The sequence below is a fragment of the Nerophis ophidion genome, linkage group LG16, assembly GCF_033978795.1.
Source record: "Nerophis ophidion isolate RoL-2023_Sa linkage group LG16, RoL_Noph_v1.0, whole genome shotgun sequence".
Lineage (NCBI taxonomy): Eukaryota > Metazoa > Chordata > Actinopteri > Syngnathiformes > Syngnathidae > Nerophis > Nerophis ophidion.
The window spans coordinates 10,780,077-10,806,803 of NC_084626.1; the positions used below are offsets into that span (position 1 = coordinate 10,780,077).

The following is a 26,727-nucleotide window of genomic DNA, read 5'->3' on the forward strand; positions in this document are numbered from 1 at the left end:
GTTCTGATCTGATGAGTTACATTTCTGTGTTATTTTTGGTGTGTTCTGCAACTCCAATGTCCATTTATGTAATTTAGCTGTTTCTTTTAATGTGGTGGCGTATTTGCCTTTTACGTCAGAAATTATTAATAAAACCAACTGAGTGTGTATTGAGTTACATGTAAATGATGCTACTATGTACGTTCATAATATGTTTTTTCTCATTTCAGAAAGAAACAAGGCAGTATTAGCGACTTGGTACAAAAGAAGGTGTGCACACCATGGCGAACGGCTGCATTCACTGATGCTACCTGAATATGTTGCTAACTGACATGAGGCCACTATCAATGATGGAGGATGAAGGTTTTGGACTAATGATTCACGTCCTCAACCCTGGTTACACTCTTCTCTCGAGGACCCATTTTACCAAACTGATGGAGAGGAATTACGAGCAGACATTCCATGCTGTGTAGACTGACATAAAAGCCACCCAGAGCAAATTGCTCTCACTACTGATGTGTGGACAAGTGTAGCCTACATTGGCAATACATGCCATTACATTGGCGACGAATAGAACATGAAGTCAATCTCCCTTACGACCATGCCACGGTTTGAAATTCCCCTAAGCAAAATTATTGCTATTGTTCAAGACAATGGTGCACTTAAAAAAAACAAAAAAACATTTTTGTAACACTTGCCTTGTTTTATTTTGCAAGTCGAAAGGACATGGGGCCAGTATGCTGTTTTTTAAAATAAAGTATTGGAAAGGATAGAAATGTAGTTTGTCTCTTTTATCGGATTATTAATTGATTAATCAAGGTAATTATCGACAGATTAATCGATTAGCAAATTAATCGTTAGTTGCAGCCCTATTTCCAATATTACATTTTAAATCATTTATCGACCGATAATATCGGCCATCTCTATACCTAACACAATGTGTCCACCCAGTTTATTTCTTTGAACACACACACACACACTAACACACACACACACACACGTTATTCATTACTTCCGAGTTTCGATGATGAGAAGAGGTGCCAGTAACGAGATGTGTGTGACAAAAACACACACACTTTCACTTTCTGTTTCTTTAGACTCTACCCAAGAAAGACAAAGAGAGGCGTAACAGAAAATGCAAGTGACTCATACCTATACTGAAGTCTGGCTTGAATTGTGTTATATTGTAGAGTAAATAACAAAATTATCCATCCATTCATCCATACATTTTCTACCGCTTGTCCCTTTTGGGGTCACGGCAGGTACTGGTGCCTATCTCAGCTGCATTCGGGCGGAAGGCGGGGTACACCCTGGAAATGTCGCCACCTCATCGCAGGGCCAACACAAATGGACAGACAACATTCACACTCACATTCACACACTAGGGCCAATTTAGTGTTGCCAGTCAACCTATCCCCAGGTGCATGTTTTTGGAGGTGGGAGGAAGCTGGAGTACCCGAAGGGAACCCACGCAGTCACGGGGAGAACATGCAAACTCCACACAGAAAGGTCGCGAGCCCGGGTTTGAACCCAGGACTATTCAGGACCTTCGTATTGTGAGGCACATGCACTAACCCCTGTGACACTGTGCTGCCAAGAAAATTATCAATGAGATTCATTATTCTAATATAACAACAAGTTCACAAAAGAATCACACTGGTATTCTGGTTATAAATGTGTTAAAACAGTGTTAAAACGTTAGATGAGTCACAATCAACAGCAAACACGAGGATACTTTTTCCTTTCAGGACAGCAGGCGAGCATGTGCCCTCCCTTAGTAAAACTTGACAAGAATTTGCATCAAATGATGGCAAGCGATTGTTCTGCACTTGTGGGCCTTTTTACTCGCTTGCTTTACCCAATTTGAACCCGCTGCACACCATCTTCTCCCTAACGTTGATTAAAAATGTAATCGTGTATGTATGGATGCTGTGGCAATGTAGTGTCGGTCCTTGCTTACATAAATGTTTCACACGCTGACTCAGCAACACTTGGATTGTGGCACATAGTCTTCAACAATAACTTTGTCCCACTCCTCAACCAAAACAAATCATCTCTCTGTCCATCAATCCATCTGTGACCTACTATACGTACATGTATGTCGTAGCTTGCTATGATATATATACGCACGGTGGGTCATCGTGGTGATTGTGTTTTTTAAAATCAAAATCAATTATAGAATTATCAATTTTATTCATTATTACAATAAACAATAATTGTAATTTGAATATGTATTGATTTAAGGTCATCTAGCTAACTATTCATCTTGTAGCTGTCAATCCTTCTATTTTTTTCTTTTATCTATTACCTCTCTGTCCCATGCTTCTATCTGTCCTTCCGTCCATTAGCCTTGTTGCAAGTTAGTCATTAGCTCTGTTGTTGCTAGTTAGCCATTAGCTTTGTTGTTGCTAGGTAGCACCTCCTGGTACCCCAGCACCTCCAAAACTCTCAAATCTAGACTCCAAACATCCCAGAACAAGCTAGTACGGTTACTTTTAGACCTCCACCCCAGATCACACCTCACTCCAACCCACTTCTCCAAAGTGGGCTGGCTCAGGGTGGAGGACAGAGTCAAACAACTTGCACTAAGCCTAGTCTATAAAATCAGCTACACCTCCCTGATACCGAAGTACATGTCAAACTACTTCCTTAACGTAAATGACCGCCATAACCACAACACCAGGGGGAGCTCCACAAACCACGTTAAACCCAGATTCCGATCTAACAAAGGTCTTAACTCATTCTCTTTCTATGCCATATCAATGTGGAATGCACTCCCAACAGGTGTAAAAGTAAGTGCATTTCTATATTCTTTCAAAACCCGCTCGACATCCATTGCTTTCGGTCCCCTGGGAATTTCTCTCTAAGGTTTCTCATAGTCATCATTGTCACTGGCGTCCCACTGGGTGTGAATTCGCCCTGCCCACTGGGTGTGAGTTTTTCTTGCCCTTATATGGGTTCTTCCGAGGATGTCGTATTTGTAATGGTTTGTACAGTCCTTTGAGACATTTGTGATTTAGGGCTATATAAATAAACATTGATTGATTGAGTGATTCAAAACCGCTCTAAAACAACACCTCCAGGCAACTTCAACCCTTTACTATTACCCTCCTCCATTCACATCCCATGTCCTCGGATTATAAATAACCTAATGTAAATATTCAAATGTACTTCTAATGTATATACTTGTTCTTATGCTATCTGAACTCACTATGTTCCCTGCTGGCTGTACATATCCTACTAAGTAAGACCTACACTGTTTTAATGTCCATTTCTCTGTTGATGCAATTGTTGATGACTGAAGTACTGATATCAACCAAAGCTCATCATCCCATCCCCCGGACTGTAAATAATGTAAATAATTCAATGTATATACTATGATGATTAACCTGTGTGATGACTGTATTATGATGATAGTATATATTTGTACCATGAATTGATTAACGTGGACCCCGACTTAAACAAGTTGAAAAACTTATTTGGGTGTTACCATTTAGTGGTCAATTGTACGGATTATGTACTTAACTGTGCAATCTACTAATTAAAGTATCAATCAATCAAAATAAAGCATTAGCCCTGTTGATGCTAGTCAGCCATTAGCCTTTTTGTTGCTAGTTAGCCATTAGCCTTTTGTTGCTAGTTAGCATTAGCCATGTTGTTGCTAGTTAGCCATTAGCCTTGTTGTTGCTAGTTAGATATTAACCTTGTTGTTGCTAGTTAGCATTTAGCCCTGTTGTTGCTAGTTATCATTAGCCCTGTTATTGCTAGTTAGCCATTAGCCTTATTGTTGCTAGTCAACCATTAGCCCTGTTGTTGCTAGTTAACATTAGCCCTGTCGTTGCTAGTTAGCCATTAGCCTCATTGTTGCTAGTTAGCCATTAACCTTGTTGTTGCTAGTTAGCCATTAGCCCTGTTGTTGCTAGTTAGCATTAGCCTTGTTGTTGCTAGCTAGCCATTAGCCCTTATGTTGCTAGCTAGCCATTAGCCCTGTTGTTGTTAGTTCACATTAGCCCTGTTGATGCTTGTTAGCCATTAGCCTTTTTGTTGCTAGTTAGCATTAGCCTTTTATTGCTAGTTAGCAATAACCATATTGTTGCTAGTTAGCCTTTGATTGATTGATTGATTGATTGATTGATTCATAGTTTTATTAGTAGATTGCACAGTTCGGTACATATTCCGTACAATTGACCACTAAATGGTAACACCCGAATAAGTTTTTCAACTTGTTTAAGTCGGGGTCCACGTTAAGCCATTAGCCATTAGCCTTGTTGTTGCTAGTTAGCCATTAGCCCGGTTGTTGCCAGTTAGCCATTAGCCTTATTGTTGCTAGTTAGCCATTAACCTTGTTGTTGCTAGCTAGCTATTAGCCCTGTTGTTGCTAGCTAGTCATTAGCCTCATTGTTGCTAGTTAGCATTAGCCATGTTGTTGCTAGTTAGCCATTAGCCCTGTTGTTAGTTAGCCATTAGCCCTGTAGTTACCAGTTATCCATCTAGCGCTCTAGTTGCCATTTATCCATTACAGCTGTAGTTGCTAGCTAGCCATTAGCCCTGTTGTTGCCAGTTAGCCATTAGCCATGTAGTTGCCAGTTATCCATCTAGCGTGCTAGTTGCCAGCTAGCCATTACCGCTGTAGTTGCTGGCTAGCCATTAGCCCTGTAGTTACCAGTTATCCATCTAGCGCTCTAGTTGCCATTTATCCATTACCGCCGTAGTTGCTAGCTAGTCATTAGCCCTGTTGTTACTAGTTAGCCATTAGCCCTGTTGTTGCTAAATAGCCATTAGCCATGTATTTGCCAGTTATCCATCTAGCGCTCTAGTTGCTAGCTAGCCATTACGGCTGTAGTTGCTAGCTAGCCATTAGCCCTGTTTTTGCTATTTAGCCATTAGCCTTGTTGTTGCTAGCTAGTCATTAGCCCTGTTGTTGCTAGTTAGCAATTAGCCTTGTTGTTGCTAGTCAGCATTAGCCCTGTTGTTGCTAGTTAGCCATTAGCCCTTTAGTTACCAGTTAACCATCTAGCGCTCTAGTTTCCTTTTATCCATTATCGCTGTTGTTGCTAGTTGGCCATTAGCCCTGTTGTTACCAGTTATCCATCTAGCGCTCTAGTTGCCATTTATCCATTAACGCTGTTGTTGCTAATTAGCCATTAGCCCTGTTGTTGCTAGTTAGCCATTAGGCCAGTAGTTGCCAGTTATCCATATAGCGCTGTAGTTGCCAGCTAGCCATTACCGCTGTAGTTGCTAGCTAGCCATTAGCGCTCTGCGTCCTATGCATCTTATCTGTCTTTCAAGCATCCTTCTTTCTTTCTTCATTCTAGTTTCTAGCTAGCATTAGTGCTCTTGTTGCCAGCTATCCATTAGCCCAGTTGTTGCTAGTTAGCCATTAGCCCTGTTGTTGCCCATTATCTATATAGTATTCTAGTTGCCAGCTAGCCATTAGCACTCTAGTTGCCAGTTATTCATATAGCACTCTAGTTGCCAGCTAGCCATTAGCGCTCTACTTGCCAGTTAGCCATTAGCGCTCATTGGTGCTCGAGTTGCCAGCTGACAAATAACGCGCTATTTACCAGCTCGCGATTAGCTCTGTTATTGCCAGCTAGCCATGAGCAGTTCAGTTGCCATTTATCCATTAGTGCTGTAGTTTCCAGCTAGCCATTAGCACGCTGTTTGTCAGCTAGCCATGAGCAGTTTAGCTGCTATTCATTAGCACTTTAGTTGCCGCTAGCCTTTAGTGCGCTATTTACCAGTGTAACCCTAATATTTGGTCCCTCACCAACTTCGACGGCTGTGGGTTACAGGCGGGTTACAGTTGAGTTGTTTAGAAGATAGTTGTTTTTTTTGTCTTCCTTGCAAAAGTACCACAAAGTACCCGGTTTCTCTTTCTTTTTCTGTCTATCTCCTCCAGTGTCTGTTCCCTATTCGGGCACATGGAAACAATAGATAGGAACTAGGGCTGGGCAATATGGCCTTTTATCAATATCTCGATATTTTTAGGCCATATCGCGATACACAATATACATCTCGATATTTTGCCTAAGCCTTGAATGAACACTTGATGCATATAATCAGAGCAGTATGATAATTCTATGTGTCTACATTAAAACATTCTTGTTCATACTGCAATAATATATGCTACTCATGCAGAGATCTGGTAAACCACAACTAAGTCAATTGACCAAAACTGTATTTATTAAACGGTTATTGAGCAGTGGCACAAACATTCATGTCATTTCCGAAACGGAAAGTGCAAGATTGTCAGAGACATTTTAAAACAAACTATTAGTGCACTTTTGTGCATTATGTCACTAAGATGACATATCAAAACAACACTAAATTAAAGTGCACTTTTTGTATAGAACGCCACTATAATAGTTTTAAAACAAATAAAGTGCACTTTTGTGTATGATGTCACACAAGATATTTCAATACGTGTCAAATAAGAATGAGCTGCATAATAGGAAATCAAATGGGGTTCGTCCTCCGCTATGTGGTAGGTTCCTGCTGACATTATCTCCTAATAAAAATGAGCTGCATAATTGGTTCCTGTGGAAGTTATCACCTTTAGTTGTTGTCTTTTTTTTCATACAGTGTTGATGTGAAAATAGTTGCTTCAGCATTTTGTTGGTGTGGCACCTAACGGAGATGTTGACATGCAGTTTCGAGCACTCCTCATTCTCTAACGACTTTTCAAATAATGCTACTATTACCGCTTGAAGCCAAACCACCGCCGTACGATGGACTCCCTGCTGTTTTTCTTGGGAATTCATTCTTCCTTCATTTGTTACCAGATTGGCACATTCTTTCTCTCGTATTACGACTCGCACCACTCTGCTAGCATGACAGCTAACGTTACCATGTCGCTACCCGTCTGCTCCGCTACCTGTGTGACGTTGCACACATGACATATGTAAGACGGTGCGCTTGGTTTAAGTCTTTGTGAGAAGGAGAGACAAGAAAGAGTGGGAAATGCATGCAGTGTAATGCCAGCAGCTAAAAGCAACTGCGTGAGAACGTATACTCGAATATCACGATATAGCCATTTTCTATATCGGACAGAGACATACCCGCGATATATCGATATATCGCCCAGCCCTAGTTCGGTTGTACTTTATTAAAGTATTTATGTACTCACATTATTTTTTTGATCAATCCCCATCCACAATTCCATCAACGTCCTCATCTTCTGTGTCCGAAATGAACAGCTGGGCAAGATCTTCATCAAACACGCCAGGTCCCCTTTCCTCATTTTCAAAGTCAGTCTCGTTGCCGTGGGGCTCCTCAGAAAATATGCCAGCTTTTGCGAAAGCCAGAACAACAGTGCAAGCGGACACGTTAGCTCAAGCATCCACGATCCATTCACAAATTGTGGCATAGCTCGCCCGACGCTACCTCCCAGTTCTGGTGAAGCTGTGTTCCTCTGTAATCCATCGCTCCCGTGACACTCACAACTTCACTTTGAACACCCTGTTTTCACCCATGTCCAGTAGTTGGAGTTCCTTCGTCATGCCTTAATGATGACTCCAGGTGCAGAAACTTTTCTTTCGGCAGAGTGTTCCCCTTGAAAATCACTAGACATGTCCGATAATGGCTTTTTTGCCGATATACGATATTCTGATAATGTCCAACTTAATTACTGATTTCGATAACAACCCATCCATCCATTCGTTTTCTACCGCTTATTCCCTTTGGGGTCGCGGTGGGCGCTGGTGCCTATCTCAGCTACAATCGGGCGGAAGGCGGGGTACACCTTAGACAAGTCGCCACCTCATCCATCGCAGGGCTTCGATATCAACCGATACCGATATATACAGTCGTGGAATTAACACATTATTATGCCTAATTTTTTTATGATGCCACGCTGGATGCATTAAACAATGTAACAATGTTTTCCAAAATAAATCAACTCAAATTATGGAAAAAAATGCAAATATGGCACTGCCATATTCATTATTGAAGTCACAAAGTGCATTATTTTTTTTTAACATGCCTCAAAACAACAGCTTGAAATTTGGGACATGCTCTCCCTGAGAGAGCATGAGGAGGTTGAAGTGGGCGGGGTTGAGGTGGGGGTGAGGTTTGGTGTAGCGGGGGTGTATATTGTAGCTTCCCGGAAGAGTTAGTGCTGTAAGGGGTTCTGAGTATTTGTTCTGTTGTGTTTATGTTGTGTTACGGTGCGGATGTTCTCCCAAAATGTGTTTGTCATTCTTGTTTGGTGTGGGTTCACAGTGTGGCGCATATTTGTTACAGTGTCACACCCTCAGTGTGACCTGTATGGCTGTTGACCAAGTATGAATTGCATTCACTCGTGTGTGTGAAAAGCCGTACATATTATGTGCCGGCACGCAAAGGCAGTGCCTTTAAGGTTTATTGGGGCTCTGTACTTCTCGCCTATGTCCGTGTGCACTGCGGCGTTTTAAAAAGTCCAAAATTTCACTTTTTGAACCCAATACCGATAATTTCCTATATTACACTTTAAAGCATTTATCGGCCGATAATATCAGTGGTCCGATATTATCGGACATCTCTAAAATCACCATAGGTGGCAGTTTCTGTCCATTAGCATAGCAAGCTAGCACAACAGTAAAAGCCGACTTCTCTTGCCACGTTGTGCGTATGGATTTGCTACCGTGCCTGTGCCCTTCTTCTACACAGTGTGTTTCACCGAGATGTCGAAAGTGAGCAGCACCTCGTCCATGTTGGTGATGTTTTTGTCGGCAATTTTTTTATTTACAACGCACATTCCAGCTAGGGCTGGGCGATATATCGATTTACTCGATATATCGCGGGTTTGTCTCTGTGCGATATAGAAAATGACTATATCGTGATATTCGAGTATATGTTCTTACGCAGTTGCTTTTAGCTACGGGCATTACGCTACAGGCTCTTCTCACTCTTTATTTGTCTCTCCTTCTCACTGAGACGTAAAACAAGCGCACTTTCTTACATACGTCACGTATACGCCCTCGCGGAGCAGAGAGGTAGCGGCATGGTAATGTTAGCTGCGGTGCGAGTGTTAATATGAGAGAAAGAAGGTGCCAATCTAGTATCAAATGAAGGAAGAATTAATTCCCAAGAAAAACAGCACGGGGTCATCGTCTGGCGGTGCTTTTGCTTCAAGTGGGAATATGTCGAACAGACAACTTTAATTTGTCAAGTGTGGGGCAAAAGCGTTGCTACAAAAAGTATCATTCCTGCTAATATGTAGCATCATTTGAAAAGTCACCCGCTAGAGAATGAAGAGTGTTTGAAACCCCGCATGTCAACATCTCCGTTCGGTGCCACACCAACAAAATGCAGAGGCAACCATCTCCAGATCAACACGTATTAAAAAGATAGTCAACAACAGAAGGAAATAACGTCCGCAGTAACCTTCCACATAGCGAAGGACATACACTATTTGATTTCCAATTATGCAGCTCATTTTTATTTGACAGTTATTGAAATATCTTGTGGCTTCACGGTGGCAGAGGGGTTAGTGTGTCTGCCTCACAATACGAAGGTCCTACAGTCCTGGGTTCAATCCCAGGCTCGGGATCTTTCTGTGTGGAGTTTGCATGTTCTCCCCGTTAATGCGTGGGTTCCCTCCGGGTACTCCGGCTTCCTCCCACCTCCAAAGACATGCACCTGGGGATAAGTTGATTGGCAACACTAAATGGTCCCTAGTGTGTGAATGTGAGTGTGAATGTTGTCTGTCTATCTGTGTTGGCCCTGCGATGAGGTGGCGACTTGTCCAGGGTGTATCCCGCCTACCGCTCGATTGTAGCTGAGATAGGCGCCAGCGCCCCCGCAACTCCACAAGGGAATAAGCGGTAGGAAATGGATGGATGGATGACATATCTTGTGTGACATCATGCACAAAAGTGCACTTTATTTGTTTTAAAATATTGTAGTGGCGTTCTGTACAAAAAGTGCACTTTAATTTAGTTTTGTTTTGATATGTCATCTTAGTTACATCATGCACAAAAGTGCACTAATAGCTTGTTTTGAAATGTCTCTGACAATCTTGCACTTTCTGTTTTGGAAATGAAATTAATGTTTGTGCAATTGCTTAATAACTGTTTAATAAATACAATTTTGGTCAATTGACTAAGTTATGATTTCCTTCTCTGCATAAAAGTTTAAAATGAGCATACCGGTATATTAATGCAGTATGAAGAAGAATGTTTTAATGTAGACACATAGAATCCTCAGACTGCTGTGAATATATGCAACAAGTGTTAATTCAAGGCTAAGGCAAAATATCGAAATATATATCGTGTATCGTGACATGGCTTAAAAATATCGAGATATTAAAAAAGGCCATATCACCTAGCCCTATTAGCAACACTATATCACTGGGGGTGTGCCTTTAGTGTCTTCTCTCACCTGAAACCTTCACAATTTAACAGTCACTTCCGCCTTTCCTCCATATAAACAGCGTGACGGCCCAGTCACATAACATGTACGGCTTTTGGATCTCAGCGCACACATAACAACCTATTTGGATTCGATAAGAGATTCGACAAGTAATCGGTTCGTTAAGAGGATTCGATAATGGCATCGACATCGATAATTTCTTAACAAATATCATGCCTACACACAATTAAACATCTCTCCATCAGTTTTGGGGTCATTGGCCTGGGAAATGTTTAAGACCCCTAATCTACATTGTCTACCTATTAATTACCCTTCCATCTAGTGACCATATTTTTCGGATTATGAATAAATCGCAGTTTCTTTCATAATTTGGCCGGGGGTGCAACTTGTACTTTGGAGCGACTTATGTGTGAAATTATTAACACATTACCGTAAAATATCAAATAATATTATTTATCTCATTCACGTAAGAGACTAGACGTATATCAGCAATCGACACACACGTCAACCAATAAAAATATGGCGGGGGCGGGTCATGGCAGATGTGAATAGTGAAAAAAAGATGCCACCTGCTACTACTTCTGTACCTATGAAAATGAATAATTTCAACATTGGCGGTAACTTAGAAAAACTGAGGAGAGCTGGACAAAAATGGCACCGAAAAGGAAATCATATATTGCAGGTTACAAGCTGGAAGTAGTGAAATATGCAGCAGAAAACGGCAATCGAGCAGAAGAAAGAAAGTTTGGAGTAAGCGAGAAACTTGTAAGGGACTGGTGAAAAGCGGAGGCTACTCTTATTTAAATTAAGAAAACTAAAAAAAGCTAATCGCGGGCTAAAAGCTAGGTGGCCAAAGCTCGAAGAACAAATTCACAAAAGGATGCTTGAACAACGTGCTGCCGGGAGAGGCTTGTCAATCGTACAGTTGCGTCTGTACCATAATATGTCACGTTAACATACCATGCACGTTCTCAGTTCTTTATTTATACGTCATATTACATACACTTATTCAGCCTGTTGTTCACTATTCTTTAGTTTATTTTAAATTGCCTTTCAAACCGCAAAGGGATTAAGCGGTAGAAAATGGATGGATGGATGGATGCCTATTCTCGGTGTTGGATTTTATCAAATAAATTTCCCCCCAAAATACGATTTATAGTCTAATGCAGGGGTTGGCCATCCAAAATGATGAAAGAGCCGTATTGGACCAAAAAAAAACTAAAAAATAAACTCTGTCTGGAGCCGCAAAAAATCAAAAGCTTTCTATAAGTGATATAATGAAGTCAACACATGATATAAGTGTCTATATTAGCCTACTATCAAAATGACCACGTGTCTCTGACACAAATCTTCGTTGATAGATATGATGAAATGTAAAATTTATTCTACACATTTTTTCAACATTGGAGAATATTATTAAAACGCAGGCTTCTCAGAGGGTGAGATAACTCCTCTAAATCAATCAATCAATCAATCAATCAATGTTTACTTATATAGCCCTAAATCACTAGTGTCTCAAAGGGCTGCACAAACCACTACGACATCCTCGGTAGGCCCACATAAGGGCAAGGAAAACTCACACCCAGTGGGACATCGGTGACAATAATGACCCAGTGGGACGTCGGTGACAATGATGACTATGAGAACATGATACTGTGATACTGATGATACTGATGACTATGAGAACATATGAAAACATGATAAGCTTAGAATAGCCAAAGGTATAGATGTGTGTGTCCAACTTAAAGTAAACGGTAAACTGTCTTCTTCTAATGGAATTATAACAATCTTTGCAAGCTGGGTTACGTTTGCTCTGGTCTGGAACAACACAGCGCACTAACAACTATCAGACATGCAGCCAATATTACATACAGATATGTCATGAGAAATGTAGATTTAAATTAAATACACAGAGGACATGAGTAAAGGAAATTAAATAAACTCCATTATACCTACAAGTGAGGCATATTGATGCAATATGTATATACAGCTAGCCTAAATAGCATGTTAGCATCGATTAGCTTGCAGTCATGCACTGACTTGATATGTTTGATCAATAACATCAACAAAGCATAAACAGTTTGGTGGACAAAATGAGACAAAGAATGAGTGGCATAAAATATGTCTTTCTCTGGCATCGTTGAAGAAAGTTATGCATGGTAACACACTACGTTGAGTTCAAGGACCGCCAAAATTAGTAGGACAAAACAGTGCTCTCAGAGAATCGTATTTAATACAAACAGTGGGATTTCTAACAATTATGGAGGTTTGTGTCATGCTGTTCTCCTACAGAAACCCTATTAAAACAAAAACATATTTTTTCCCAATCTTTTTCTACTGTCATACATTTTTGAAAAAGCTCCAGGGAGCCACTAGGGCAGCGCTGAAGAGCCGCATGCGGCTCTGGAGCCGCAGGTTGCAGACGACTGCTATAGTGCGACTTATTTATGTTTTTTTCCTTCTTTATTATGCATTTTCGGCCGGTGCGATTTATACTAAAGAGCGATTTATAATCCGAAAAATACGGTATCTCTAGCTGTCTCAGTCAATACATGTCTAATTGGGTTATTGGTATTTTCGGTCTCCTTCAGGGCAACTGAGCTGCATCGCCTTCCCCAGCCACGAAGAAGAGTTCCTACGCAACACCGTAGGCGCTGCCCCGTACATCCTGGTGCTGGGCCAGAACTGCACGGCTCGCTATCAGCTGCTTAACGGCCTGCTGGGAGAGAGACTGCTCCCGTTGGGGCCCGAGGCCGGTGAGGCTTGCGGAGGAAACCAGGGAACGGCGTGCAAGAGGCGAAAGCTGTGTTTCACCCACGGAAGGCAGACGCGGCTCAGCCTGGCGCTGCCCGGCCAGTACGAACTGGTGCACCAGCTGGCGGCCAACCGCGGCCGCTGGGACACGGTGCCCCGGGAGGACCTGGAGATCCACGAAGAGTGCGAGGACCCGGCGCACAGGCTGGCTGAACTGGAGATCACCCTGCATCACCCTCTACTTCAGGTAGCGTTCCTCACACAATGCCTTTTATTTATCCAAGAGTGAGACTTCCGACAGCCTAAGTTTGCTGTGCGGAGTTTTTGGAATTTTGCAAATGCATGAAACTCAAACATGTGTTTGATGTTTGAACAGTTGATGAATTACAGGGATTTGTACATGTTGTTTTACCAGTTTGTAACCCTTGTCCACATCCCAGCTGACTTTGTGTGAGATGTGGTTAAAGTTAAAGTACCAATGATTGTCACCACACACTAGGTGTGGTGAAATCGGTCCTAAGCATATGACCCATCCCTTTGTTCACCACCTTGGAGGTGAGGGGAGGAGTGAGCAGTAGTAATGGCTGCGCCCGGGAATCATTTTTGGTGATTTGACCCCCAATTCCAACCCTTGATGCTGAGTGCCAAGCAGGGAGGCAATGGGTCCCATTTTTATAGTCTTTGGTATGACTCGGCCGGGGTTTGAACTCACAACCTATCGATCTCAGGGGACACTCTGACAACTAGGCCACTGAGTAGGTACACCCTGGACTAGGGGTGTGAATTGATAAGATTTTTGCGATTCTGATTCCACTTTCGGTTTTTCTGAAGAATTCGGTTTCTTATTTGTTCTCCTGTCGATTATTTGTAAAAAAAAAACAAAAAAAAAACAAACTTAAAAGTGGATTAGCATCAATTTTGTTTACCGTATTCCCCTTACCATAGGACGCACAGGATTATAAGGCGCACTGCTGATGAATGGTCTATTTTTGATATTTTTTCATATATGAGGCTCACCGGATTATAGGGCGCATTAAAGGAGTCATACAATTATTATTTTTTTCTAAACTGAAAACACTTCCGTGTGGTCTAGGTTCTTTGGTTAAAATTTTGCATAGATTATGTTTTACAGATCATCTTCAAGCCACTCTCTGACAGTCGCTTTCAGATGCAGCGTTTTATGAGTGGTCTTATTTACATGGCTCATCTTTGACAGCGTATTCTCCCCGTCATCTTAGTTGTAGCGGTGTGGCGAGCAAGGACGGGAGTGGAAGAAGTGTCAAAATGTGGAGCTAACTGTTTTAATGACATTCAGACTTTACTTAAATTAACAACGGCGCAGCATCTCCTCATCCGGAAACAACAACACCGGATATGTATCTTGTGAAAAAACGTCCGACCGGAACTCTCTATAGACAAAGGTTCCTAAGGTGAATAATGTAAACCCACTTCACCGGTATTTTTTAGCGCTTTAATGGCGAGTTTACTGACAGATATAAGTAAGAACTTTACACTACTTTATATTAAAAAATGGCAACAGCAGAGGATAAATGTCCCATAACAATAAGATAGAAAAAAAGAAGAAGCTTATCAACTACGGCATCGGCACCGACTGCAAAGCCGGATTTGCGCAATTTTTCAGGATTTATGCAGATCCCAAAAACAGATCAGCCGGTACCAGAAGGTAAGAAAAGTTGCTTTTGCATTATATTGTGAACATACCATAATAATACTGGTATGTCGAAGCACAGTACAATCCATCAAGCAGTGCGGCTTTATAGCTTACCAAAGTCGTATTAAAACATTTTGATAGATTTTTGAGCACCGTGTGTAATGTTCTACACTTTCAATGGAACATATAAAATGTCGGTGTTGTCTACTTGAGTCATATTGCCATTATATTGCAGTCTACAAGTATCTCTTATGTTTGACTGGTCACACTTATCATTTGGTACTTATCATGTACCAAATAAAATTGATTCGAGGTCAATCAATCAATCAATCAATGTTTACTTATATAGCCCTAAATCACTAGTGTCTCAAAGGGCTGCACAAACCACCACGACATCCTCGGTAGGCCCACATAAGGGCAAGGAAAACTCACACCCAGTGGGACATTGGTGACAATAATGACCCAGTGGGACGTCGGTGACAATGATGACTATGAGAACCTTAGAGAGGAGGAAAGCAATGGATGTCGAGCGGGTCTAACAGGATACTGTGAAAGTTCAATCCACAATGGATACAACACAGTTGCGAGAGTCCAGTCCAAAGAGGATCCAAGACACAGCAGCGAGAGTCCCGTTCACAGCGGAGCCAGCAGGAAACCATCCCAAGCGTAGGCGGACCAGCAGCGCAGAGATGTCCCCAGCCGATACACAGGCGAGCAGTACATGGCCACCGGATCGGACCGGACCCCCTCCACACGGGAGAGTGGGACATAGAAGAAAAAGAAAAGAAACGGCAGATCAACTGGTCTAAAAAGGGAGTCTATTTAAAGGCTAGAGTATACAAATGAGTTTTAAGGTGAGACTTAAATGCTTCTACTGAGGTGGCATCGCGAACTGTTACCGGGAGGGTATTCCAGAGTACTGGAGCCCGAACGGAAAATGCTCTATAGCCCGCAGACTTTTTTTGGGCTTTGGGAATCACTAATAAGCCGGAGTCCTTTGAACGCAGATTTCTTGCCGGGACATATGGTACAATACAATCGGCAAGATAAGATGGAGCTAGACCGTGTAGTATTTTATACGTAAGTAGTAAAACCTTAAAGTCACATCTTAAGTGCACAGGAAGCCAGTGCAGGTGAGCCAGTACAGGCGTAATGTGATCAAATTTTCTTGTTCTTGTCAAAAGTCTAGCAGCCGCATTTTGTACCAACTGTAATCTTTTAATGCTAGACATGGGGAGACCCGAAAATAATACGTTACAGTAGTCGAGGCGAGACGTAACAAACGCATGGATAATGATCTCAGCGTCTTTAGTGGACAGAATGGAGCGAATTTTAGCGATGTTACGGAGATGAAAGAAGGCCGTTTTAGTAACGCTTTTAATGTGTGCCTCAAAGGAGAGAGTTGGGTCGAAGATAATACCCAGATTCTTTACCGTGTCGCCTTGTTTAATTGTTTGGTTGTCAAATGTTAGAGTTGTATTATTAAATAGAGTTCGGTGTCTAGCAGGACCGATAATCAGCATTTCCGTTTTTTTGGCGTTGAGTTGCAAAAAGTTAGCGGACATCCATTGTTTAATTTCATTAAGACACGCCTCCAGCTGACTACAATCCGGCGTGTTGGTCAGCTTTAGGGGCATGTAGAGTTGGGTATCATCAGCATAACAGTGAAAGCTAATACCGTATTTGCGTATGATGTCACCTAGCGGCAGCATGTAGATGCTGAAGAGTGCAGGGCCAAGGACCGAACCCTGGGGAACTCCACACGTTACCTTAACGTAGTCCGAGGTCACATTGTTATGGGAGACACACTGCATCCTATCAGTAAGATAAGAGTTAAACGAAGACAGGGCTAAGTCTGACATACCAATTCGTGTTTTGATACGTTCTAATAAAATATTATGATCGACGGTATCGAAAGCAGCGCTAAGATCGAGGAGCAGCAACATAGATGACGCATCAGAATCCATCGTTAGCAATAGATCATTAGTCATTTTTGCGAGGGCTGTCTCCGTGGAGTGATTTGCCCTGAAACCGGATTGAAAGGTTTCACATAGATTGTTAGACGCTAAGTGTTCATTTAACTGCTCCGCAAGAATTTTTTCAAGGATTTTTGAAATAAAGGGAAGGTGAGACACCGGTCGGTAATTTACCATGAGGTCAGGATCGAGGTTAGGTCTTTTAAGAAGAGGATGAATAACCACTTTTTTGAATGCTAGGGGAACAGTGCCCGAGGAGAGTGATACGTTTATAATATTTAGCACTGATGGACCTAATAATACAAAGAGCTCCTTGATCAGTTTCCCAGGAAGAGGGTCAAGTAAACATGTTGTCTGTTTTATTCCATTTACACGTTGTAACAATTCCTCTAATGTTATTTCCTCAAAACGAGAGAAACTATTTTGGAGGGCAGTATCCGCCGTATATACAATCGTGTCAGTGTTAATAGAACCCCGTTGTAGCTGGGACGCATTGTCTTTAATCTCCTTTCTAATGACTTCAATTTTCTTACTAAAGAATTGCATAAAGTCATCAGCTGAGTGGGTTGAGCTACTGGAAGGAGTCCCTTGTTGGGTTAGCGATGCTACCGTACTAAACAAAAATTTAGGATCGTTTTTATTACGGTGGATGAGATTTGAGTAATATTTAGCTTTAGCTAAGGTAAGCATGCGTTTATAAGTTATTAAACCATCACTCCATGCTTGATGGTGCACCTCAAGTTTAGTCGTGCGCCATTTGCGTTCCAGCTTTCTACATAATAATTTCTGAGCGCTAGTTTCTTCTGTAAACCACGGGGTGCGCTTTTTTGGAGCCTTTTTTAACTTTAGCGGTGCTATGTTATCAATGGTTTCGCGCAGGGCGTCGTTAAAGTTGTTAGTGAGGTTATCAATAGAGCCCACATACTTTGGGAATGGTGCCATTACTGAGGGCAGTAGGTCAGCAAGAGTTGTCGTTGTGGCTGTATTAATGTTGCGGCTGCTATAGCAGTTATTATTATTATTAGTTTGACGAACATGCGTCTGAACCTCGAATTTTATAAGGTAATGATCGGACAATACTTTAGTATACGGGAGTATCGTAACTTTGGAAACGGTGATGCCCCTGACAAGCACTAGGTCTATCGTATTACCGTTGCAATGCGTGGGTTCATTTATTATTTGTGTGAGACCACAGCTATCAATTACAGTCTGGAGCGCTACGCACGGTGGGTCCGATGGGGTATTCATATGGATATTAAAGTCTCCCATTATGATTATATTATCGGCGTGTGTCACTAGATCAGCAACGAACTCTGAGAATTCATTAATAAAGTCCGAATAGGGCCCTGGGGGGCGGTAGATAACAGCCAGGTGTAGAGGCAGCGGTGTGACAGACCTCATAGTAAGCACCTCAAACGATTTATATTTATTATTTATGTTAGGACTAAGGTTAAAGTTTTCGTTGTATATTAGTGCGACCCCCCCACCCCTTTTGAGCGGACGGGCAATATGCGCATGTGTAAAGTTAGGAGGACATGCCTCATTTAGCGCAAAAAAGTCGTTTGGTTTAAGCCAGGTTTCGCTGAGACCGATGACGTTAAGATTGTTGTCTCTGATAATATCATTAACTAACAACGTTTTAGGAGACAATGATCTTATGTTTAAAAAACCTATATTATAGGTAGTGGGCTGTTTCAGGGAATTTTTGATCAAATTATCCGTAGTAGCAATATTAATAATGTTGTGTTTATTATGCCCAGTGCATTTAGTATAGTTACGACCATATCTAGGAATTGATACGACAGGAATTTTCCGATTGTTTGATTGTTGCTTTGATAAACTGCACGCATCATGGTTAGCCACCTCAGTAACGGGGATTTTCCGATTGTTTGTTTGTTGCTTTGATAAACTGCACACATCATAGTTAGCCACCTCAGTAACGGGGATTTTCCGATTGTTTGTTTGTTGCTTTGATAAACTGCACGCATCATAGTTAGCCACCACAGTAAGACACATGTCCAACTCTGAAACACTCAAAGCAGAAAAAAATTGTTCTAATTTAACTGACTCCTTACCCAGACCAGTAGTCTCGCATCTTTCATCTAAATCCGTCTTCGGGATGGAGGAAAGTGGTGTTCTGTGGGGATTAGCCTTCTGCTTTGTTTTTAGCCCCGCTCGGCATCCGCGTTTCCGATCACACCGCTGGCGTCTGCTCCGTAGACGGCCCCCGCTGCTACTAGACTCCCCTGCTTCACAGGCCGCTGGATGTAGCCGCCGATGTATTCCCATGCTAGTTAGCACGTTTAGCACGCACGCGTCTATCGGTCCAAAACGGCCCGACATGTCCACATCCAGAAGTGTCTGGCGGTCGTACGTGATCACGGAGTGACCACGATGTGAGCCAGCCATAAAGTTTGTGGAATTGTCCGGTATTTCTGCCAAATGTTCCATCTTTAGCAGGAGCTCCTCGAGAGCGCAGCCCGTCCGGGCGCCGCCATCGGCAAGCAAAACCAGAATTAGTTTGTACATTAGGCGCACCAGTTATAAGGCGCACTGTCGAGTTTTGAGGGGGAAAAAACGGATTTTAATTGCCCCCAATAACCTGGAAAATACAATAGTTTAGTTAAGTTAAAGTACCAGTGATTGTCACACACACAGTAAGTGTGGTGAAATTATTCGCTGCGTTTGACCCATCACCCTTGATCACCCCCTGAGAGGTGAGGGGAGCAGTGAGCAGCAGTGGTGGCCGCGCCAGGGAATCATTTTTGATGATATAACTCCCAATTCCAACCCCTTGATGCTTAGTGCCAAGCAGGGAGGTATTGGGTCCCATTTTTTCAGTCTTTGGTATTACTCGGCCGGGGTTTGAATTTACAACCTACCGATCTCAGGGCGGACACCCTAACCACTAGAGGTAACATGACCTAAACAGCTTACAGTGAGGTCTTAAGAGGCACATAGCATAGAAAAAAACTTTTGAAAATAAATGCAATAAACACATATTGTTTTGGAGTATTTAACAAAATAAAACATACGTGGCAATAACGCAAGAATGTAACATTTAGTGACATTTTAAGAACTTTTAAGAATATTTTTTCATTTCCCTTGAAAATATACAGGTAAATCTCAAAATATTAGAATGTTTTGTTTAGATTCACAAGGTAAAACTATCAAACAATAACATGCAACTCAATATATTTCAAGGCCTTCTTTTGATATCATTTTGATGATTAGGGCTTACATCAACAAACATACTTAGGGCTTAAAAAGCAGCTTACAATGGTGGGATCATTTACCCAAGGTATATTTGAGGATACCATGTATGATGAGAAAGACGTACAATGCATTAGGCCAGAGGTTCTCAAATGGGGGTTTTGGTAGCCCTGGGGGTACTTGAAGGTATGCCAAGTGGTACGTGACATTTTAAATAAATATTCTAAAAATAGCAACAATTCAAAAATCCTTTATAAATATATTTATTGAATAATACTTCAACAAAATATGAATGTAAGTTCATAAACTGTGAAAAGAAATGCAACAATGCAATATTCAGTGTTGACAACTAGATTTTTTGTGGACATGTTCTATAAATATTGATGTTAAAGATTTCTTTTTTTGTGAAGGAATGTTTAGATCTAAGTTCATGAATCCAGATGGATCTCTATTACAATCCCCAAAGAGGGCACTTTAAGTTGATGATTACTTCTATGTGTAAAAATATTTATTTATAATTGAATCACTTGTTTATTGTTACTTTTATATCTTTTTTTTTCAAATATTCAAGAAAGACCACTACAAATGAGCAATATTTTGCACTCTTATACAATTTAATAAGTCAGAAACTGATGACATAGTGCTGTATTTTACTTCATCTCTTTTTTTCAACCAAAAATGCTTTGCTCTGATTAGGGGGTACTTGAATTAAAAAAATGTTCACAGGGGATACATCACTGAAAGAAGGTTGAGAACCACTGCATTAAGCGATCACTAAAGCAGTCGCCCTGCACACCACCAAGAAGTGTGAATAAAAAAGTCTCCGTTCATCCAATAACTGAAACAAACTATTATAATCCTCTAACGCAGACATCGGGAACCTTTATGGCTGAGAGAACCATGAAAGCCAAATATTTCAAAATGTATTTCCGTGAGAGCCATATAATATTTTTTAACACTGAATACAAATAAATGCGTGTATTTTTAAGTAAGACCAACCTTTTTAGAGTATAATAAGTCTCTTATTCTTTTTAATAACATTGTTATTCTAAAGTTAACCAATAATAAATACAATACTTTTTACCATTAATGCAACATCTTGAACAGGTGCGATAGAAAACGGATGGTTGGATTAAAATGCATGAGAATGTTTTATAATTTGAACGTTATTTTTAACACTGTGATTACCAGCGGAATTATTCATTACTTATCGTGTTAAGCAATGTCAGCTAAGATTTATCTGAGAGCCAGATGCAATCATCAAAAGAGCCACAGGTTCTCTACCCCTGCTCTAATGTTTACTTGAATTTTTATTTGCATACGATGTATAATACTATGTTTGTATTTTATGAAATACAGAAGTTTTAGGTCTGTACTTTATTGATCTCAATGGTGGGGACTATTATTTATTTGTATGCAATGTGCAATACTATTTTTTGTTAACATAAGTATTTTAATTTTATGCCAGCAACCCCAAAGGGAATAAGCGGTAGGAAATGGATGGATGGATGACGGACGGACGGAAGCTCTTAATTTAGTTCTGTGAAAATTATTCCATAAAAAGTACAATTTACTTTCACATTATTCCACCCAATCCATTTCAAGGTTTCTCATTGTATCCCATTGGGTTGAGTTCTGTCTTGCCCTGATGTGGGATCTGAGCCGAGGATGTCATTGTGGCTTGTGCAGCCCTTTGAGACACATGTGATTAAGGGTTATATAAATAAACTTTGATATCTGGTCTAAAAAGAACAACATTATACCCATTTGCTAAGCGTAACATGCAGTGTCATTTCAATCTACTAATTTTTGATCAAATAAACAAAAAAATTGTTTTGAATCATCTCTGTCATTTGTATTCACTAGTTTATTTAAAAAATAGGGGGAAAAACATGAATCAAATTTTTTGGGAAAAAATATCTGAGATTTTATTTTATTGCCCAGGCCTAGCTATGATTAGAGGGGGGAATGTTTGGGCACTTCACCATTCGATTACGATTACAATTCAGAATCTACTTTTCGATTCAAAATCGATTGTTGATGCATCTTTAATATATGTATATTAATGCAGTTTTTAGGGCGCTTATGTTCAAGTTTTGCACACATTTCCATTGAGTATTGATTTAACTGTTTCTAATTATAAATGTGTGCAAAACTGGAACATACCTACAAAAAAATAGAAACAGTTAAATTAATCCTTAATGGAAATGTGTGCAAAACTGGAACATATGTGCCTTAAATTATAGGATCTGGTCGGGTCTCTCCGTGAGGTGGCTCGCTGCAGTCTGCCAAATTTCAGAACTTTCTGCATTACTATATTTACGATAAATAAATCCATCCATCCATCCATTTTTTACCGCTTGTCCCTTTCGGTGTTCTGGGGGTGCTGGAGCTTATCTCAGCTGCATTTGGGTGGAAGGCGGGTACACCCTGGACAAGTCTCCACCTCATCACAGGGCCAACACACATTGACAGACAACATTCACATTCACACACTAGGGCCAATTTAGTGTTGCCAATCAACTTATCCCCAGGTGCATGTCTTTAGAGGTGGGAGGAAGCCGGACTACCCGGAGTGAACCCACGCAGTCACGGGGAGAACATGCGAACTCCACAAAGAAAGATCCCGAGCCCGGGATTGAACCCAGGACTATTTAGGACCTTTGTATTGTGAGGCACATGCACTAACAATAAATCGATTATGATGTTTCCTAATTTCCTAATACACATCACTAATTATTTAGTGATGTTTCCTAATCAGTTTTATAATTGTCCATGTCTGAATTGTGATGCATCTAAAAATTGGTTATTTCCCCCACCCCGAGCTATTTTCATCAACATTATTAGAACATAAGACATATGTTATTTTACATGAGTTTATATCACATATTAGTTTCACATTGGAAGTTGAATCGCTGATATGAATGGACTTTTACACAATATACAAATTTGATGAGTTTCATCATATTTTCTCCAACTATAATTCAACGTTCACCTATTGAAAATCAGACACACTGTGGCAAAGGGTTGCAAGCTTTTGACCACAATCTTATTCACAGCTTGTCTGTCTGGTGTCAATACGTGTACTCTTTTGTCACGGTGAAAGTAGAACAGTACCGTGGATGTGAACTAGAGTTAGTATTGCCCGCCTTGTAGCCAGTCAGAATCTGTCTCTCGTCTTGCTTATCTAAATGAGAAGGCTTTTATTGAAATTTAACGTATAATAGTGCAAAAAATGATTTGCAGTGAGTTAGTACCTGTTGTATTTACAAAATATGACATGCTAGCGTTACTGCTGCAGGGATAAGATTAGCTCGGTTAAAAAAAACGTGGCTTTCTTTTTTCAATAACCGCATGCTATTTGTTCAAATGTTTTAGTATATTGCCTGTTTGTCCTCCTCTGGAAGAATTGGCAATCTTGCAATTATTACAAGTAGCGCTGTTGCAATCTTTTCTTGTAAAATGTAACTTTACAGCATTTTTTCCACCCAAGTGCTGCTATTTTGCTGTCGGACGTCACGCCGCACAATTCATAATGACGTCATTCCTTACCACTGACATCACTAGGGCAGTCGTTTGAAAAATTGGCAAGCGATTCCAAAGAATTGATACACTGGTAACCGTTTTTTTAAACAAAAACCTGTTTTACCCTAGACTGGCAGTATCGACGATATACCATATAAATGATGGCAATTTTTTTAGAGCTTTTGATAACTTCCAGATTCAGACTAGACGAGAGCTGTCCTACTGTATCTAAGTCTGTAAGCATGAACCGATAAAGCAGGGGTAGGGAACCTATGGCTCTAGAGCCCGATGTGGCTCTTTTGATGACTACATCTGGCTCTCAGATAAATCTTAGCTGACATTGCTTAACAAGTTAAGTAATTAATAATTACGATGGTAATCACAGTGTTAAAAATAACGTTCAAATTATAAAACATTCTCATGCATTTTAATCCAACCATCCGTTTTCTATTGCACATGTCCAAGATGTTGCATTAATAGTAAGAACTATAACATTTATTATTGGTTAAATTTAAAATAACAATGTTATTAAAAAGAATAAAAGACTTATTATACACTAAAAATGTTGGTCTTGTCAAGACCTGGGCTATGGTGTGGTTTGTTTTCCCGTGGTGCAAAGCGATTGGAACGGACATGGTGTGAAGGTAATGACATCTTTAATCTTAATTCAAAAATATTACAAAAACAAAGGGTATAAACAAAAGGCGTTCTCAGTGGAGGTTAAAAACTTGCCTATGAAAACTAAAACTCGCACAATGGAAGAACTCCATCTCCATTGTCTACCGCTTATTCCCTTTTGGGGTCACGTGGGGCGCTGGCGCCTATCTCAGCTACAATCGGGCGGAAGGCGGGGTACGCCCTGGACAAGTCGCCAACTCATCGCAGGGCCAACACAGATAGACAGACAACATTCACACTCACATTCACACACTAGGGCCAATTTAGTGTTGCCAATCAACCTATCCCCAGGTGCATGTCTTTGGAAGTGGGAGGAAGCCGGAGTACCCGGAGGGAACCCACGCATTCACGGGGAGGACATGCAAACTCCACACAAAAAGATCCCGAGCCTGGATTTGAACTCAGGACTGCAGGACCTTCGTATTGTGAGGCAGACGCACTAACCCCTCTGCCACCGTGAAGGCTAATGGGAGAACTATGAACATAAAATAAAACTTACAAACTATGGCATGAAAAACTTACTTGGACCGAGAAACAGCATGGATCATCGGCATGAATAACATAGGTGTGTAAAAGGTGATAGAGGGTGAGTAGAAGGTGATGTCGCCAGGCTGACTGCCTGGCAACTGCAGGCTTTAATCGTGACGTGGTGATTGACAACGGGTACATGAGTTCAAGTGAATCATGTGTGTGAGTCGTGAAAACAGGTGAACTGATTGGTAGTCATGGAGACAAAAACAAACCAGGGTGCGCAAAAACAGGAACTAATGGAGTCAAAAACAAAACAGAACATAACTAAACAGAACATGATCACAAAGAAATGACAGGTCTTACTTAAAAATGCACGCATTTAGTTGTATTCAGTGTTTAAAAAATATTATACGACTCTCACGGAAATACATTTTGAAATATTTGGCTTTCATGGCTCTCTCAACCAAAAAGGTTCCCGACCCCTGCGATAAAGCCTGCGAAACATTTTCCTGAGGGACACAGTCGTAACCAGGATTTGACAAAAAAATGGTGGTCCAGGATGGAATTTGAAAGGCTAAAATCATGGGCTTTCCCAGCACTATATACAGTAAATAATATTATCTTGAGCAACACAATGAACAATCCTCTTTTTAAAATTACTATGTGAAGTGAAGTGAACTGAATTATATTTATATAGCGCTTTTCTCTAGTGACTCAAAGCGCTTTTACATGTGAAACCCAATATCTACGTTACATTTAAACCATTGTGGGTGGCACTGGGAGCAGGTGGGTAAAGTGCCTTGCCCAAGGACACAACGGCAGTGACTAGGATGGCGGAAGTGGGGATCGAACCTGCAACCCTCAAGTTGCTGGCACGGCCACTCTACCAACCGAGCTATGCCGCCCCTATGCTGAAGTAAGGTCATTAAACAATTTAACATCATAAAACATACGCTTGAAAATTTTAACACAACTCCGGCATGTACTAGAACTCACGATCTCCTGGTTTGGAATTCCTGTTTTAGTCACACGCGCCACAAGGGTAACCGGAAGTGAAGGGAGACATTTCTGATCAGTGACATAACATGATGTGTCCAGGAATAGTTTGGAGTAGAATTTCATTTTCAATCATTTACCTTTGACACGCGCTTATTCAAACACGGATAGTGACGCGCACAGCACGTGTTCTATGTTTAGGGCGGGGCGGCACCTGACTGACGTGACAGTATTATACCGACAGTCTTTTACATCAATTTCATGTGGGAGAAGTCAACCTCATAGTTTAAAGTTAACGTTATGTTGAAAGAACATTTCGGATGAATTGATATTTAAAGGGGAACATTATCACCAAACCTATGCAAGCGTCAATATATACCTTGATGTTGCAGAAAAAAGACCATGTATTTTTTTAACCGATTTCCGAACTCTAAATGGGTCCATTTTGGCAAATTAAACGCCTTTCTGTTTATCGGTCTTTTAGCGATGACGTCAGAACGTGACGTCACCGAGGTAACACACCCGCCATATTCATTTTCACATTACAAACACCGGGTCTCAGCTCTGTTATTTTCCGTTTTTTCGACTATTTTTTGGAACTTTGGAGACATCATGCCTCGTCGGTGTGTTGTCGGAGGGTGTAACAACACTAACAGGGAGGGATTCAAGTTGCACCACTGGCAAGAAATCTGCCGCCAGACCCCCATTGAATGTACCAGAGTGTCTGCACATTTGACCGGCGATGCTAAGACAGACATGGCACAGAGATGTATGGATAACCTGCAGATGCATTTGCAACGATTAAGTCAACGAAATCACAAAGGTGAGTTTTGTTGATGTTGTTGACTTATGTGCTAATCAGACATATTTGGTCACGGCATGACTGCCAGCTAATCGATGCTAACATGCTACGCTAATCGATGTTAACATGCTATTCACGCTAGCTGTATGTACATTTGAAACTAGATACCCACATTTAATGCAAAACAAACACTTACCAATCGACGGATTTAAGTTGCTCCAGTGTCACAAGATGCGAAAGTCCTGAGCGTTTGGTCCGCACATTTTACCGGCGATGCTAATAAGGCAGCCATGCTGTGGGCCACTTTA

General features: G+C 41.0%; 1 protein-coding gene across 1 annotated transcript in view; it reads left to right on the forward strand.

Annotated features, from left to right (window-relative positions):
* dstyk (dual serine/threonine and tyrosine protein kinase) overlaps window positions 1-26,727 on the forward strand; it is a 103,331-nt gene that overhangs the window by 21,700 nt on the left and 54,904 nt on the right. Inside the window, exon 2 of the mRNA XM_061874214.1 lies at window positions 12,924-13,333. Coding sequence (XP_061730198.1) covers window positions 12,924-13,333 — 410 coding nt within the window. The remainder of the gene's footprint in view (window positions 1-12,923; window positions 13,334-26,727) is intronic.